The sequence below is a fragment of the Neodiprion lecontei genome, chromosome 2 (assembly GCF_021901455.1).
Source record: "Neodiprion lecontei isolate iyNeoLeco1 chromosome 2, iyNeoLeco1.1, whole genome shotgun sequence".
NCBI classification, from domain to species: domain Eukaryota; kingdom Metazoa; phylum Arthropoda; class Insecta; order Hymenoptera; family Diprionidae; genus Neodiprion; species Neodiprion lecontei.
In genome coordinates, this window is record NC_060261.1 from 14,500,410 (window position 1) to 14,519,225 (window position 18,816).

At 37.3% G+C, this 18,816-nt stretch overlaps 1 protein-coding gene across 4 annotated transcripts; it reads right to left on the reverse strand.

The window, feature by feature from the left end:
* Window positions 1-983: 983 nt before the first annotated feature.
* On the reverse strand, window positions 984-18,253 carry LOC107227844. Of its 4 annotated transcripts, none has more exons than XM_046732450.1 (11): window positions 18,050-18,253; window positions 16,493-16,624; window positions 16,012-16,140; window positions 15,754-15,920; window positions 14,719-14,935; window positions 11,799-14,582; window positions 11,329-11,709; window positions 8,019-10,517; window positions 7,692-7,812; window positions 7,086-7,405; window positions 984-3,343 (listed from the first exon to the last, which is right to left on the reverse strand). In XM_046732450.1, the coding sequence occupies exons 2-11, from the start codon at window positions 16,497-16,499 to the stop codon at window positions 3,285-3,287; spliced, it is 6,684 nt and encodes a 2,227-aa protein (XP_046588406.1). In that variant the 5' UTR covers window positions 16,500-16,624; window positions 18,050-18,253; the 3' UTR covers window positions 984-3,284. The 4 variants fall into 4 exon arrangements, with proteins under 4 accessions (XP_046588406.1, XP_046588408.1, XP_015524592.1 ...); XM_046732452.1 differs by having other exon boundaries at window positions 7,086-7,360; window positions 16,493-16,627; XM_015669106.2 differs by having other exon boundaries at window positions 16,493-16,627.
* Window positions 18,254-18,816: the final 563 nt, after the last annotated feature.

The following is an 18,816-nucleotide window of genomic DNA, read 5'->3' on the forward strand; positions in this document are numbered from 1 at the left end:
ATATGTACACGTGAAGCTTGCCTCGTTTATAATCTATACAGTTATATAAATGTTATATGCAATAATAAAATTGTAACATAATAATACCTAGTCTAGCTATCTACTGTCAATGGAAATATTTTACATCGAAATTACAATTTTCATTTATCTGCAATAATTTTTAAATTCATATTCTATATAGCTACATTTTACATTACACTTTATCCCATCCTAACATACGTTATGGATCAAATTAAAATTAAAAGTATTTCTTATATTCATTTGTATCCAAGCTATGTACACTTCGTTCCTGATTTTTATTAAAGTAAAACGGAAATATTCTACTATATACAATAGGTCATAGGCGATTGAAGCCGTTCTTACTTCAATACACGAGTTTTAAGCTAGATAATTATTATCAGAAAATGAGAACTTATAACAGCAACGATAATTATGTACAGGGGAAATTTTTTTAGCCAGACAACTGAATAGTCCCTATACACATGTGATGCCCATTAATTGATTTCTGATTTGCAAATTCTTTAAACAGACCGAAAACTTCCATGGAAAGTAAATTGAAAATGCTTTAGTAGAGACTTTTCATGTAAAATAGAAGGATCTTGGATGAAATTTTTTTTTACACAATAACACATTTTTGACGGAAGCTTGCTTGCTTGCCTCGTTAGTTTTCTACTTCCAACTTATGACGTACTTACAAACATTTTGTACAAAAGGTGCAAAATGATTAGTTTGTTGCGGATACTTGTATTGATTACAATTGGCTCATTGTGTCACGAGACTAAAGACATTCGAAACTCAATGCATCAAATGAAATCTCGCAATAATAATATTAAACGAAAGGACCTATAATTATAAATCAACGAATGTTTCGAAGCAAAAAATGAGGAGACAAGATACGATATGGAGGTAAATTTATAACGGTTTGAGAAAATATTTAAAAAATAATGGTAGGGTTTTGCAATTACCATTAATAATCTCGATAGTTAAATTGTAAACTAATTTATTCTTAATCATCATAAGAAAGACAGATAGCTACACAAGGCTGCATTATCATCAATTTCATATAGTTTAAAAGATTTAATTTACATTTACATGTTATAAAACTAGATGTATTTCTTGCGAAAAAAAAACAATATTCTAGTAGTTCTCATACCTATATCATGTGTGATAATGTTAAAGAGAAATTATTTAAAACATGTACTTAGATAGTTTTTTTTTCATTTTCATTCAATTTTTTTTTAAACAGCTAATAGTAGTGACAGTGGAGTTGCAATGATATTTATTATATAATTACTAATTTAATAAAAATTTAACAGTTTCTATATTTACAAAGGGAGATGCACGAGTGTCTATACAAGAAATTATTTACAAAATATATTCATTCATATATTACCTATCAAATTAACACTGTATTAATAATTTTTTTTTATTATTATTATCATCATTTCCGTATATTTATGCATGAATCATTAATCATATATCCCAGTGTTCCTCTTACTTTTTATAAATAAAATAAATCCTTTGTTAATTTTTCCTATAACCCAGCCCTGCACGAAGTACTAATTCGAGGCAGCATTACCACCAACAGACTATGTTTACAAGGTTCAAAAACAAAAATAAGCAACCGTATTTAGTAGAAATACATTATTGATAGAAAAATATTTCAATTCAATGATTGTAATTGTCAACTCTCTTTCATCATTACCACAAGGAACTCAAAAGAGTTATTGCGGTTTTCTTTATCTTTTTTGCTTTTTTCTCAGATAGAAAGAAATTATATTATTTACATGCTATAACCAAAGATATGGCCAATATCTCAGAATCTTTGTCATATATGTTGTTACATAAAAAATAGATGCTTGATGGCAGTAACTGGGTGAGAAAAAGAAAGGAAAAAAAAAAATAAAAAATGCATAGAACGGTATATACACATATATATGTTTCTAGATTTTTACAACTGTAACCGTCACGATAGTAATATATTTAAGAATATAGTATGAACAGTAACAAAATAAATTAACAAGAAGTCGTTATTGATTAGACAACTATAAACACAGTCTGCTGGCAAAGGATACCTAAACAATCATCACCTAAACCAAGATAGAAATAATTATTTTGTCACAAGTGTACAGTTGATTCACCATGTTACGGCAGTAACAACAGTTTCAAATTCATAGTCTTCATGGAGCGTTACATTCGCAAATTGTGTTAGACGAATACTAGAATGAGCAAAACAGATGCCTTGGATACCTGGGCAATATAGTACGAAAGTTTTGACTGTACATTCTGAATGTTGAGTGTGATATCATGTGAAATTTGAACAAGAAATTTGGATTGCCGAATTTTAGGTACATGTCTCAATGTTTTTGCGCCACTCTGGTACTCCAGACGTCCTTACAAGAGGCAATATCATTCAACTTTTAAGCAGATAGAACCCATGTAGACGAGGCATTGTTACGATTTTTCCGTGTGATGTAAACACTGGCGCAATCGAATAGCGTGCAATAATTTAGAGTTAATCTAAATAACTAAATAGTACTACCGAATGGTGAGGTAAATAGAAGAATGCTGGATAGCAACGGATAAAAGGCAGAACAGAGTTCTAGAGTAAGAAAACTAGTTTCACCAAAGTTTTTTACACTATGATTTTCTTTTCCCAAGTTATTATTTCATGTCACAAAGCCATGCGAAGTTCAATCGATTTCACACACTTTTGTAAATACAATTATTTCGCGCTTCAGTGAAGCATTTTAGGTAAACCTGAGAAGAATATCCATTATGAAAGTTTAGTTTGGCAGCAAAGCCGCTACAGAATTGGCGGAATGTATTCATTGAGTTTTGAAATAGAACCGACGCCGATACATCGACTCGATGTAAGACGGAAAAGAAAGAAAATTGCAATTATAATTGAAGAAGAAAGTCTACCTAGAGTGGGTTGAAATGATTTCGGTGCCGCGTAATTCACTATTTGAAACAAGCGGTCTAACAATTTTGTTCCCTCAACGTTTAAACTACAGAAAGAAGAAAACGCTCAATTATAATCCAGATATCGAGGAGGAAAAGAGTGAAATCTGCGTTATTACTCGCCATCCAACACTAGTCCAGTTACTGTACACTCGGGCAACACTGTATTGACATTGTGCGTTATTATTGATGCTACATAGTCACCAGGTGGGGTCCAGCCACACAGCAATTGAACTAACATTGTTAACAGACAGACAAATAGACAGACGAGCCCTGACTAGCGACGGTAGCTAATCGCTGTCAAGGTCGCTCCCCGAAGGTCATTTGGTCTCTCGCGATATTCGCCGCCTTTTCGCCTGCTTCGCCTTCTCGACTGTCACTAAAACACCACTCGTGCTATACAAGGTGTTTGGCATTACAGTAGAACCTAAGAGTCTGGATACAAGTAAGCACACTGAGTAGTGAGAAAATTGAAGATGCTTGACAAAATTGATCTCGTTTTGTAACACAGACGGTACACGATTGGAAAAGATGGACTCTGAATATTAAGATACTCTGTACGCTAGTACTAATATAATATCATTACTACCTTCAATAATAATAGTACGAAAAGAATAATATTTTATTACATCCAGCACTCTTCCTGTGCACTTGTATTGCAATACACAAGGTATTTATACTATCCGTTACAAATATCGTTCATTATCATATTTTGCTAAGTAATTCTTAACAAAATTCGAAATCCATATAAAATAATCTTTGTCATATACGGTCAGTATGAGATGTACTGAATTGACAGTAGGCTACTTGCTCGCGATCCCATTCTTTTAAATGCTTTATTAAGGGTACGCATCAGTGGAACTCTATAAGTTTTTTGATTTCCTTGAAACTTAATGAGGTTTACGTAAATCTAATGGTAATCGAAGATTTCAACTTTGAGGCTTGAAATTTTACAATGTTATAAAAAAAATATATTATACATTTATCCTCGAAAATATTTATGGATTCACTATCTAATTATTCAGAAAAAAGTTAATAAAAACACATTATTTAAAATTCTTCTACACAGGTTCCTATGGCAGAAACATTCCAGTGGTGCCGTTTCGTATTTTTTTAACACAGATCTTTCCAACTTTGAATAACTAAAAATAAATATAAGAAAATTGAATATGTACCAAGTACAATCATATATTTACTAACCCTTATTAACGGTAAAAATAACTTTCAAAAAAAAAAAAAAAGAATTAAAAATTTCTGTTTTGAAGTTGACAAGGAATGGCGACATAGGCGATCGAACACACACACACACACACACGCGCGCGCACACACACACACACACACACACACACACACACACACACACACACACACACACACACACACACACACACACACACACACACACACACACACACACACACACACAGAGAGTGTGAATTGCTACCGACAGAATGATCCGTCGTCTACTATAGTTTAATGCACATGCGCTACAATCCGAGATGACTTAATTGCCAGGGTGACCAACCGTCATGAACATAACTTCAAAAATTTCGACAGTTGTCACTTGCAATTGTGTTCAACATCGACGGCTATCAAAATTTTCAAGTTTACATACATCGCGGTGAACTAGCATTTAAATATATTACAGTTGGTCACCTTAGCAAACAACTGTTCCTGGATTGGAGCGCATTTCCATTAAGGATGTACAAGCGTATATACTGTGTCCAACGAGAGACCAACCTAGAGTTGCGCAGATTCGGACGAAGTGGGGGTCAGGTGGTGATGGTGGAGTTCGCTACTCAATATCGTACTTATAATATTGTACACTTGTACCTTGCACCAAAAGTGCACTCTGTAAAAGGACTAATAAATTAAATAATATGACCATCGCGGTCTCATATATCTCAAATAAATATTCTCCTACATCATTGTCCATGTTTTCTGTCATTGTATGTATTAATCAATTAAAATAATAAAACCATAATTGAAATTTCACACGCCCGAACTAACTAGCAATATTGAAGCGACTGATGCTCGACGGTTTGAAATGGTTAAAATGAACTGTCAGGTTTGGAATCAGTCCTTAGGTTTGAAATTAACCGTCAGGTTGGAGGACCCGTTCGGTTATCTAGAGTAGGTAAAATGGGAGTAGGTTGGTCTCTCGCTGGACAAAGTATAGGTTGAAATCGTGCTACGTGAATGAAAATCATACAAGTTGTTCTCAGTTTTATCTCAAACCTTGTGTAAAATTTGAAAGCTATTGTCTATACCACACCGGGGTTATTTTACTTTTAATTTGTCGTAATTTTACATTGGACTTGACTTGAAATCAATGTAAAATCACAAGCAATTGAAAGTATTATGACTCCGGTATGGTTCAGAGAATCGTTTTCAAATTTTACACATGTGCTTAAAACAAAAGTTAGAACAATTTGTAGAATTTTCATTGACTTGGTACGATTTAGACCTACACGCATGTACATCCCTAAACGGACCATTCTGTTAGCAATTCACATTGTGGAGCGAAGAGAGCTGTTGCAAATTTTATTTTGCAGTTCTAGTATAAAAGTATTTTACATAGTTTCAATATTTTAAACATAATAAGGCTTCATAAGACAAGTGGTTTTCACACAGTATTAATTAATTTAGTTTCATATGTGTCCGGATGTTATTTAAAATAACGTCAAAATTTAGTTTTGTTTAAAAAGCTCAACACTAGTTTTTGTGAATTAAAATTAATAGTAAATTGCAAATTATTGGTATAATTAGGTTGAAACTTGACGATTATCCATTTTCATAGCAATTTATGTTCCCTGCACTCCTTCAATAACTGTGGATTTTTTTGAAATTTCGTCAGCTAAAATTGTACTGCATGAAGCTTTTAGAAAAATATCACTATTTGACTTTATTTACAATAATATGTGGTCACCTATGGAACATAACTTATTAAAACTGGGTGAAAACCACTTGTTTCATAAAGCTTTATTATGATATTAAATTTCAGGCTAATCAAAAGATTACAGATTTTCACTGACGTGTTCCCTTAAACTGCATACTAATAGTATACTATATATACTAACGGGGACGACGCAAAAATTTAATTAGAAAAGTAACATCACAGATGTTTTTACAGAACATTACGAGGGGGAAGAAGAAAAATTGCCGTGGTTGAAGAACACTTTGGACAACTAACGATATTTGGAACTAGGATGAAAATTTGTAGAACTCAAATTAAATTTCAGGGTTCAAGTTTCATATGCCAGTTATTTGGATGTCATTGCTTGTTCAATACATCTTATCTGAATGCCATAAGATATTCGTAATAAGTCCGCAAACAAAAATGTGTCTTCTCTTGTTGATAGTACACATTCGATTCCATTATACTTGTTGTACTGACTTATATTTTGCTCTTCTCTTGGGTTCTACTGAGCGCTTATATACATATTTGTAAAAGAAAATAATCCTAGATATGAAAGTAACCTACGGCATATCATTTGTAACAAATCACATCTCTAGATATTTCATTGTATCAGCATTAGTAAAACGAAGATCATCGCAAGTCCTTGTATGTCTCTGTATTAAAAATAATTGGGCCAAATCCATTTATTTAATTTTTTTTGTTTCTTTATTGTGCATTCGAACGGTTCATGAGAATATAATTACGTCATATTTTTTCTTTTTTCAATTGCACAACAATTACTTCTCATTCGACGAATTGAAAACAATAGAGTTGTGACTTCACCCATGCTAAGATATACCTATATGTAGCAAAAACACTGAAATTCAACTGCCTATAACATTTGCAATTGTTACTTTTAGCGAAAGAAAAAATACGCCATAATTATTTCAAGTGATTGTACCAAATGTACTTATCAACATTCGAATTGAAAATTTAGGGTAAAGGCTAATTACTATATCCATCAAAATTCTGTGCAAGCTTTAGAAATGCTACATTTCAAATACGTTCCTTTCATATGCAGGCTGATCAAGCCTTGACGTTAGACATAGTGGGCAAATTTAAGTCTCTTTGTTATCTTACATGACTATATTCTGTATAATTCATTTCTATTCCTTTCTTTTTCTCTCTTTTTGACGAGGACTTGAATAAGTTTCTTACTCACCGGCTCCACTACGCGTCTTTCTTCTGTTAACATCATCCACGGATCTGGAAGCCCCTCGAGTGTTACCAGCGGGAGTTGCCAATGGTGATGCGGTGTTTTGCCTCACCGACCTGCGTGTCGGGATCTCGCCAATGGATTCATTGCTAGATACGGATGTTCCTCGAAGTCTTTCCTTTCCAGTCGATGCAGACGCTCCGCTAGGTGGCTGTTTGGTAGTCAATAGCCGGCTTTCTCGTTGCACTCTGTTAATAGCATTTGATGTGTTTGATGTGTTGCTAGAAATAATTTGACCTCCCATCACTAGACCGCTTGCAATCATTCTGCAATAAAAATCGTTACATCACCGTGATGTTATTTACAATTAAGGGCTTTCCATCTGTTTTGGTACAAAAATCAGGGTGTGAATTGGAAAAATTTTAAACGAAATTCGGAACTGAAAACTCTATGGAAGCAACAATGGTAAAGTCGGGTATTATGAGACCGTTACATGGCACTGCTTAATGTATAATATGCCAATATGAGAAACGTCACTTTATTACTTTCATTAGCTCTCCGCAGAGTGTAAGTTCGTAAAACGGTAAATTGGTATTAACATTCAATATTTACTTGGGATCTCTAGGCTTTGGAGATGCTGCAGGTGCCTCATCCGACATTCGCATTCTTGCTTTTTCCGCTATATCAATCAGCGGTTCGTCATCTGAGGAATCCACATCTACTAAAATTGGTCCTAAAAGTGTTGAAATAGATATTATTATAAATGTAGGAGGTAAAAAATAAAGTACTGAGACCTTGAAAAAAATACCGAGCAATAATAATAAATAAATAAATGAATAAATAAATGGATTAGTGAACATATAACATTGACTAATTTAGGGCATATAAATGAATAGATAAGTAAGTGTGCGAATCTAACAATTAGTTTTTAAAACCCACCTTTTTTTGCTTTAGTCAGTACATTGAAGACTTTTTTACTCTGCTCCTCCTTTGTAGTTACTTGTTTCTTATTAGATCCACATTCTTCAACCCCCATATAAGCTTTGATTAATTCCGCAGCATTTTCCGAACATTTCCGTTTTCCCGGTCTGGGCTGAGGATCGTCCGCTGTACTTGATGCAACAGAACTTTCGCTTTCTTGTCTTTTTCTCTTACCAATTTTGGCTGTTGAGGCATTAGGCGATAACTTTGACACACCCATTTTTGGGCTTGCCTTAGCAAAGGGTGATATGCTACGGCGTTCTTCTATTTTATTCTGGCCATGTGGACTACTTTTCGGCGTTTTAACAATGTCAGGACTGTTCAGTTTCTGCGATCTCGTTCTCAGCGATCTCTTTTCAGTATTTTCTGTGGGAATCTCTATCAGAAGCTGTTCTAATAGTGATTTTGGCTTAACATAATCGTTTGAATTGTTTGAGTTTAATCGATCGAGGAAATGTGAATCTTCGTTATCTTCTATGCATATCACATCTTGTCGACCTTCTAGTTCCTGTTTTCTTCTACGTTTCCTCTTGGCGTGATCTACTTCGCTGGTCTCTACCTCCTGGTTATGCGCTGCTGGACTGGGGGTTTCGTCTCGTTGCAAAACTACTGGATTAGAGTACGTATATAGAGGAGGAGTAATTCTAATTGGCTGAGGATCGTCGACTGATGGCGATTCGATGCCAACATTTCTTTCTGTCGCAACGTCACTGACAATTTTTTTAACCAGTTCATCGTTCGCCTTGTGTAAACAAATCGGCGACGATTCTTTAACCGCGACTTGTTGAGTTTGTACATTGGACATCTGATTCTTATCTGTTTCTACTTTATTGCCAAGGGTTGAATTCAAAGGGTGAGCCAAATTGTTGGGCAAATCAACTTGCCTGGTGTCGTGCAACTTTACATCTAAATTTGGTTCAGTTTTAATATCCGGTGTAAGAGTTTGTATGTTTGAGCATGTGTTTTCTGCCTTTAGATTAGCTTGAATTAACGTCGGTTCGATTTTATCGTTTTTAACTTTACTGTACGCCACATGATTTTGTATTACAGGCACGCCATTGTTGTTATTTTGACCGATAGGGCTGTCGCTTAAAATATTTGCACAACTGTCGTCCGACGAAGTCTTTGAGTCCTTATTGGACGACTGTTGGACAACGTTTGATTGTTCATGAATAACATCTACTTTGTTTAGTTCATTTTGGTTATTTAGATTAACAGAAGTATCTAATTTAAGGGGTTTCACTCCAAAACTATCCACAAGTGAAACATCTTTGATCTCTGTATTTGTACACTGTAAAAGTTTGTCACAGCTCAATTGAGTCAGCACGGAACTTGGCGCAACGGTAGTCGAGGCTGTGACCAATGGACTTGCAATATTTTTACTATTGTCTGTAACTTCTGCACCTGCGGCAGACGCTGCTTTGTCGTTGTCTTGCGACTTGGCAAACGCTGCTTTTTCACTAGACACATTAATAACACTACGCTCACTTGAGTTTCCAGCTGTGTCATGTTTCAAACGATTTTCTAGATAACTAGCAACTGACACGGGACTTAGTCTTTTCGGATCACCAGTTTTTAGAATTTCCGAGTTTGAACACATATTACTATCGCTAGTCGAGGAAGGCACGTTCTTATTGGTTGTCTGCATTGGGGTTTCACCTTGAATCGCGTTTTTATTTGTAGATTGAGGTATGGACTCAGTTGTTGGTCTGTGCAATGGGGATTCCCCTTGGTTAGGTGATTTTTCCGACAGCGCGTCCATCGATTCTATACCGGAATCCTCACCTCCACCGCCATTGCCAACTCTTTCCGCACTCGCATCGACACCCAGTCCAACAGGTACCGTATTTTCGAGCAATTTCTGCTTGACTTTTGCCTCCGTCACGTTAATATCGCCTATCGGCAATATCGGCTTAACGGATAGATCAATATTTTGAACTCTAATCGGCTGTTCAGTGTTGGTGACCGGTGTATTCTGTGAGTTCTTCAACAGACTGATGCGTTGCATGTTTTCTAACTTGGTCACTGTCCCTGGTCTTTCGGACTGCGATTTTATTATGTGATTCTGAACAATCTTTTTATGCACTTGTTCCACCTTATGCCTGTTCAAGTTCGGGTTAACTTCGTTCTTCCCAGATACGTGATTCTTCACCTTAGCAACGATGTTGTGAGTCTTATTCACAGCGGTCGAATTCATCTTAGCACCTAGTCTCTCCGTCTCAGTTTTAATTTTAGCAACCTGATCCGGTAACCTGTCTTGCGGATTTTTAGACACAACGTCAACCGCACAGGGAGTTGAAGGTTTACTTTCAAGGTTACTTTCAAGGCTGCTCGGAGGATTTGCAATAAAATTCTCATTCTCACAACTCGAATTGATCTTTGGATTTGAATTTTGAGTTAGACCGTCGGAAACACTCTTATGACTGTGGAGCTGTGTCATCTCTGCACTCTGAGATTCTGTAAAATAATACAGTATTAAATACGCCACAATGGAACACCGAATGAAAAGGACTTGATCATGGATTTTACAAGGATGAAATTACTAACGTTAACGTGACAAAATATTCATGAAAAATCAACCATTTGTAATATCACAATGACTGACGAGGTGTTATGTATTCAGAAGGTGAGACTTGTTTTGCTATATTATGGTTTACTGAATTTCTGATTTTTCAAAAACTTATTCATAACATTTTCCTCAGAATGCATCGTTACGTTATTGTTGCCATTTTCAATCTCATTCGACTTGGCTAATTTGGAAAATTTGTAGTATAGTCGTTCAGAATAGTACTTTATGCAACATATAGCGAAAACCAAGGAATGGTGATGAGTCTGTGGGTGAGCCGGAGACAAGAGCGGAGCTCGCACATGAATCACCATTTTCCAATTTTGTCACTAATTGTATATAATATTCTTTATCATGAATACTTCAAAAACGTGTTTTGATGTCCGTAGCATATGCCTGAAATGGCTGCAGCATTAGCTGTGTATCAGACCTAGCCTCACTTGGTTTGCTTCAAGTGTGTATGTTTAGCGATGCACAGTTTTTCTTAGTGGTGCACAGCACTATATATGACAAAGTGCAAACGCATAGCGGTGCACGGTGCTTTATAATTGAAATTTCGACGCATGTGTGATGAAAAACAAAATTTATAAATGCAATTTTTCGTGTTTAGCCATTGATCAAAAACACGTAATAAATTGTAATTTGACTCAACTTTACACAGTCTACGAACGAAAAATGCACAATCAAGATGATATATAATACCTGCTAAACGTAGATCCTTCTCGTCCACTGAACTCAGTCGTCTCTTTTTTTCGTGACTAACAAGGTCTTTTTTGATTCCGTTGATTTCAGTTAATCTGGATGTCACTACGCTCAATGCATTTGCTGTTTCACTTACAGTTCTGTTAATGTCACTATCACTAGTTCTTCGAACCTCTCCAACTTTTTTAACCTTATGTGGAACATTTTCGGTTAATGCTGACTCAGATTTCTTTATAGGTTGTCCCGGATTTCCTTTGTAACCGAATTTTCGCCATTTCATCTGGTTGTCCAAAATTCTCCCACCAGATAATAAATTCTGCTCACGATATAAGCCGTCGTTGGTCTCCGATTTCTTCTTAGAATCTCTTCTTTTGGTCTTGCCTAAATAGAAAATCAATTTTCGTTCAACTTTTTTTTACAAGAACATCATTAATTGAAAAATAACGTAAATTTTATTGCAGAATATTTACCTCCTCCAATTTTATGTTCACTCGTATGGTTTTGAACCTCAGTTTCCAATTGGGTTTTAGCCAAAACTGGCTGAGAGTTTGCCGTTGGATTTAAAATCTTATGCTTGACAGGCGACGGTATTCTACTGTTGAGCGGTATGTCATCCACGTCGCTGGTTTTGCTGGAACTGGGTTTTGCTGTAACTGTCTGTAGTTTCGATACATCCAACGGCGAATCTTGCTTCGAGGCATTTGCTTTATTCATGACGGTTTGAAGCGCACTGTTCATTTTTGACACAGAGTGAGTGCTGTTGATGATGGTTGAATTTGATAACGGAAATTTAGATATGGACGAAGTACCGATTATCATACTTAAAGATGACTTTTTTTGAAGTAATTTATTACCATCCGTGGATTCTTTCATTTTCTTCAGCTTACCACGTCGTTTTATCGTTAAAGATTCAAATTCACCTTCCTTCAGAGCTTTTTTTTCCTTCTTTCTGATTTGAACTACGGATGCGTTGCGACCTCTTAAAGAGATGTGTAACGGAGGCACTCTAGGTTCATCACCGGCTGGACCTGAAGTTTGGATACCGGCCGAAAATATTTTATTCACAGACTTGTCAGCTTTCCTAACAGGAGGCATATTAACAAATGAGACGTCGACTTTGTAGGCGGGTGTAACTGGTTCAGATTTCTCCAGTTTCAGACGGAGCTTTATTTTCTCACCCGGCATCGGACTGTGAGCCAATTCCCTGCCGGACTTTATTCTGTTATGTTTCATACTGCCCTCGCTGGCCGTGGATTTCACTGTCGTTTCAGAGTCGGATTGATCTGTATTTGTGGTGGTGTCGTTTCTTCTTGAGAAATTACTGTCCGCGTCATCATCCGAAAAAATGGAATTTGATCTGTCGTTAGACGGAGATGGAAAAGAAAAGAAATCATCCTGATTGTCGACCGCACTCTCTGGTTCCGAATCCGAACTCTCACTTGGCATCGGCTCTAAGAGCCCGGTCAATGGGTTTATTAAGAATTGCCTGACTTTTCCTGTCGACGTGTATTCCGGTTCAGGCTCTTCCTCCGCCTTAGATGGTTCTGACGCAGCCGCAGTATTCGTCGTTGCTATGCTGGCAGGTACAGCAACATGATTTAATCGAGGCACATTTTGTGAAAGCGTTCCAGTAGGCTGACTGGGACCAACATTGCGCTGAGCGGTGTTAACTTGAGCACCTTGAGGAACGGCACCGTTTTGAACGTTCCAAGCCGACCCGCTGTTTCCCGCAACATTGGAATAGTTTCTGCTAAGAATATTCTGACTCTGACCATAACGAAAATCTGTCGTTGCGCCTGTATTGACGTTCATGTTTTTTAACTGATTATGGTGCAGCTGCTGCTGTACGTTTAGCATCTGATTTTGCTGCCCTAAATGCGATGGCTGCGATTGAGGCTGTGGATGTTGTTGATTCTGTTGTTGTGGCGTTGCTTGTCTGGGATAAGGCGGAGGGGTCGCCTGACGCACGTTTCCCAAATAATTCAGCCTCTGCTGAGGGGTATTAATTCCCGATCCAGAGTGCATCATTGGTTGTTGGAGGATCTGGTGATTTCCAGCTGCTTGCTGCACCTGAGAATTGTTGCCCTGTTGCTCGTTTATCGATGACTGGGAGGTTGCTCCGCCTTGTTGTTGAATCAATTGGTTGTTACTACCACTTTGCTGTCCCAATTGTTGTTGAGCTTGAATCACCTGCTGCTGCTGTTGGATTACTAATTGTTGTCGCTGCTGGAGAGAAGTTCGAACCTGTTGATTGCTTAGTGAATGTTTTATCGGCATTGATTGATTTTGTATTCGTATCTGAGATGGCCGATAGGCTAGTTCTTGTCGGATTGGAAACTTTTGTTGTATTTGTACTTGGTTGTGTATAGTTGGCGCCTGCATTTGGTGGGAATTTTGTGTCAAAGGCAAGGTTTGTCCTGTACTAATCACATTTCCGGAGTGCTGTTGAGCTATCGCTGTCTGTTGATTAACATTTACGGTAGCAAATGCCGAAGGTCCAGAATTCCGCGTTAAGTCCGGAACAATGCTCGACGCCCCCAGTAAATCTTCCGTTTTCAACGATTCCAAACTTGGAGGCGAGTCGTTTGGCGAGTTTATATTATCTTTCCTTCTGGCGATCGGTTTCTTAGTTGGCCTCATACGGTTCACGTTTCCTGCACTTTCCACAGCAGCTGGAGGTAGCATTTTCTGACTGGTCATCACGTTGTTGGAATGCGAACTGCCGTCGTTTTGTAAAAGATTGACCAACAGTGGGCTCGACAATGCGACTTGATTACCACTGGCGTTAGGGTTGTTGGGTAAACTACTACCATTGGTAGATGACAAACTCGTCACCGTAGCGTTGACCTGTTTGTATTGATTGGTCAACTGGCCTGCTGACACTGGCAGGGATGTCGTGTGACCAGTGCTCAGCGACGTTACCGTTATCAGACTATCTTGTGCAGGATATGGTGGCGGTGGTTGTGTATGATGCTTAAATTGCACTGCATTTTTAACGGCACCAGCAGCCTGGGATTCGCGACTATGTACAGCTTGGGCAGCATGTGTCATGCTAGCGAACGGAAATGGGCCGTTGTAGTTGTTTCTCGGCGATGTGCCGGATGTCGTCGTGGATTGGCTGCCGGAAATGCCGCTGGTGCTACTCCCCGGAGTTGGTTGTGCTGATTTTGCGAGAAAGGGTGGAATCGGATCGCAATCCGTTGGGGCTACGACATTCGGCGATCGAAACTGAGGAGCCTTTTCTCCTGAAGCACCTGAAACATATTTTTTATCCTCTTTTGGTGTATAGTCGTTACGATATTAAATTTCAATAGTGATAACGGTTGTGACTTAATACTGTCTTGTCATAACGTTATTATGAACTGCAGAAAGTATGTATGTAGTAGTTACCAGCAGCTATTATTTGTGCGACATTGCATAAGGCTGAGGAAATACTGGATGCATTACTGGGCCCGGCAACAGCTGCTGAAGAATCGGATTCCGTGTGAGAGACTTCGATGGCAGATTCACCTTGAGCTTTGGAGCCCCCATCTGGAGTGGATCCAGAACGCAAAACTATTTCTTGCGCTTCTCCACCAAAGTGACTGGCAAGCCTCAGAGATATCACCTAGAATTTCAATAATTACAGACTGTCAGTTTTGGAATAGACATTAGGCATGGTTGTTTGTAAAACAAAACTCAGATTTATAGAATCAATCTTTCGCCGCGTTTTTATTTTGAGTATAGCGAGATCAGGTCAAAATTCTTTTCATTATTGTTAGAACCGTTAAAATTTTTCTTTGTAAACTCAATTGTACTAATATTACTCGCACAAACATACATAACACAAGATATTCATCATGCGATATATTAAGATCATTTAGAAAAATAAAAAGAAAATTAACAAAAATAAAAGAAGGGTATAACTTTGTTGTACACAGACCATCGAGTGAGCGTTCGTTATAATTTTCGAATCCTCAAAGCTTTGGGTTAACACTGCAGTTTTCGAAACACATGCCGATGAAAATATATTGTCCTGTTAGATTTCCCTATTTGATATATGTTTTGATTACGCAATTGTTGAATTATATTGAAAACTTGATAAATGCAATGATTTTCATTTCCTCATTTTTTTTTGTTTAATATTTCACATTTTAATATAGTGTTTCGACTGAAATGTCCGACACTGTATGTTGGCAAATGTGGGTAACAGTGTCTCTGTAAGATCTCACCATTACGCCACATTGATAGAAGATAAGTACACAGTAATGAAATTTACTAAAAACCATTTATATTTATTGAATATACACTCGCTAAGACATGAATCGTCACTTGCACGATGTAGCTTGGAGTGGTTCGATGATCTACTATCGATAGACAGAGGAGTGGTTGATACTTGAATAAGGTGATTAAAATCAAATTTTGAATAATGATAGAAACGTTTACCTGATCTCCTTCAACTTGAACAGAAAGGATGCCAAGCTGTGTGAGAGTTGCTGAGCCCTGGGCTGCCAATTCTCTTAGACGTAGCGCAGCCTCTCTTGGAATTGAAAATGTTACTCTTACAGAGTTCCATGGCTCCACCTTATCGACACGTAAGCTCTCACCCTTTTCTGAAAAGCATTTTAAATTGTGTCAAATTTTAATTTTCACCTTGATTCAGTAGAATTTAAATTCAATTGTGTTTTCCCAGAATGTGTTCACCTTGACAGAGCAGGGTTTCGAGACGCTCGACAATAACTTTGAACTTGTGTGCAAATTCTGGGTCCCCGAGATCCCCCTCGCACGTAACCACCGTCTCGATCAGATCACCATCGCTGTCTGCCGCCATGACTTGAAAGAAATTTGATATTAAATAAAGAGGAATGAATCAGATGCTTTATAAACTGAGTGGTAATAATTTCATTTTGTTGTTTTCATATAAATCATATTGAAATTAGTAACGTTATCGTAACGATTCCTTCTGAGGAAGAACTGTTATTTCGCGATTTCGGAAGTATTTGAAATTCAGTAAACCGTAACAAAACAAAGCACACTCATATTTCGGAATCTTAGTTCGTTCAGAATCATAGTAAAATTATAAAAGTAGTGATTTTTTCCACAATGTTTCATTACGGTAATGTTATTAACTTCAACCTCTTTTATGTAAAAGGTAGAAATAATGTGTGAAAAAGGCATTACTTACCAACCATCAATCACATAACTACCCGGGGAGCCTGGGGACTTCTTAAAGTACTGCTGTACTGCCTGTTAGTCCACCGAAACAGCCACGTCTCTGTGCCAAACCACCCCAACGCCGTCTCTTTAACACCGTTGCCTACTGAATCGGACAGATATTTTCTCAAAACCTCAACAATTTGGACAATACATCGTTTCAACTAGCATTAACAGGCATTTGCATGGGAAACTTGACTGTGGACTGCTGGGTTTCATTTATTTAAACAATACAGCTGATAGCGAATTCGAAGTGATACTTAAATTTTATGAAACTTTTTCGTCATGACCAATTCTTTTCACACACCTAGTCATATGAATAAATATTTTATAAATAAGCTGTGAATTTTTTACAATTTACCACACACCTGGGGTAAATTCAACTTTCGACATTTTCACCGTAATAATACAAGTTGTACAGTTATTATTATTGTTATTATGTATGTGTCAATGCATTCAAACCTGTCACAATTTTTGAAGGTCGTAATTAAGTTCATTTGAGCGTAAAACAGGTTAAAAAACAAAAAATCAATCAAAATAAAAAATAAAACGAGATCTAGCGAAGACGGAGGATAAAAACAGGGATCTCAAGATGCTTATGAAATAATAACCCAACATAATATGGTAAGAAATTCAAAAGCTCTCTAGACTCGTCCGCACTATGAAACAAAATTTTAATGCACCGTAATCACCACTTGCGCATATATTCATATTAATTATAATTAATTGAAGAAATATTAAATAAATACCTATGACTTGGTGAAAGGGGGTAAACTATTGTGAAATAATGATAGCCGTACCAATGATAATTTTAGAACAAAAATAATAGATTGAAGGGGGGAAAAAAATTACAAACTAGCTTACAAAGTGAAAACAATCGGCCGAAACACAGTGTATAAACACAAAGTAAGACGAATATAAACCGGGAGGTTATAATATCGCGCATATTAACGAATAAATAATCGAAATGTGATCTGCATTGGAGAGCCAACATGTAAGCAAGTGATTTATTTACGTTAAATTGAATACGAAAGCGAAAATAAAATGATCCGGGTGACACCTTTAGCATTCCCGAACGGCAATTAAAAACTTTTGGGCCACGGTATGGGGGCTCGATTTCTACGGAACCGAAAATAGGTTATAGGTTCAATTTTGGAGCTAGGCGTGTCTTATCAAGAAACGGGCTGGTAGTTTGAATATATTTTAGCGATGAAATTGTAATTCGTGATGAAGGCTCGGAGCAATTTGCGGTAAAATAAGGCGCCTAGATCATTGGATATCGGGGGGACCACCATTTTGTCCGTCGGGGGAGGTGGACGTGAAGTGGGCTCAAAAGCATGCTCAAGATATCCCGTCAATATGGGAAAATGGTCGGTTTTCAACTGATTTCAGGACACAAATTCGTTTGGGGAAGACTTCCGTGAAAATTTAAGGAAAACTTGTCAAGTTTGCAAAGTTGAGATGGTGGCAACAACCGTAGCGCAGGGCGATTTGATACCGTATGAATACAGGAAAATCTTAACGTTACCCCATTTCTTTCCAACTTCGTGCGGGATTTCTCGCTTCCAAATTACACTGAGACACAGCACCAACACACTTATCTTCCTACAAAATAGAACGCGCTGCCCTTACTTCACTTTATGCTCACTGCGTGCGGCAAAAATCGCGAAAAAACTCGACATAATCGGCAATATAAAGGGACAAGTCATAAAACGCCATGAACAATAACAAGGAGCCGCCATTTGCAATGGAGCCAACTGACATGCGCAAATCAATCCCGCAAGGCGTGCTGGGTAATACTAACGCGCCATCTTGCGAATTATTTAAACATCATCCACCTAACCTCCCTCCCACTCTCCGTTTAATGTAACTTGACTTTGAAGGAATTTGCACATTCTCAATTACTTCTTTCACTTTTGTGATAATTGTTTTATCCACACATACTTCAGGGTTATAGCCGTTTTTTTTACAATGATGGAATACCCTGTTACCTAAATTTAACGGTTTCTGATACCTACCCGGATGGATCAAGCTTTCATGATTTCTCGTAAATTCTCGACCTCTCAATGCCATGAGCCAGTGGCTTTTTCTTTGTATTGTAGCCTTAATGTTACTCATTACTCGATGATTCAATTAAATTGAGAGTAAATTTAAAAAAACTTAGTTTCTTTAATGCTTACCAAAGACAATAGAATGCATAATACAGCACCCACTAATTTCTGCAATTCTTAAACCTGCAGTTTACTTATGGTCTTCCCACTTGCAACAGGATGTGTAAATCATTATTAAAAATGG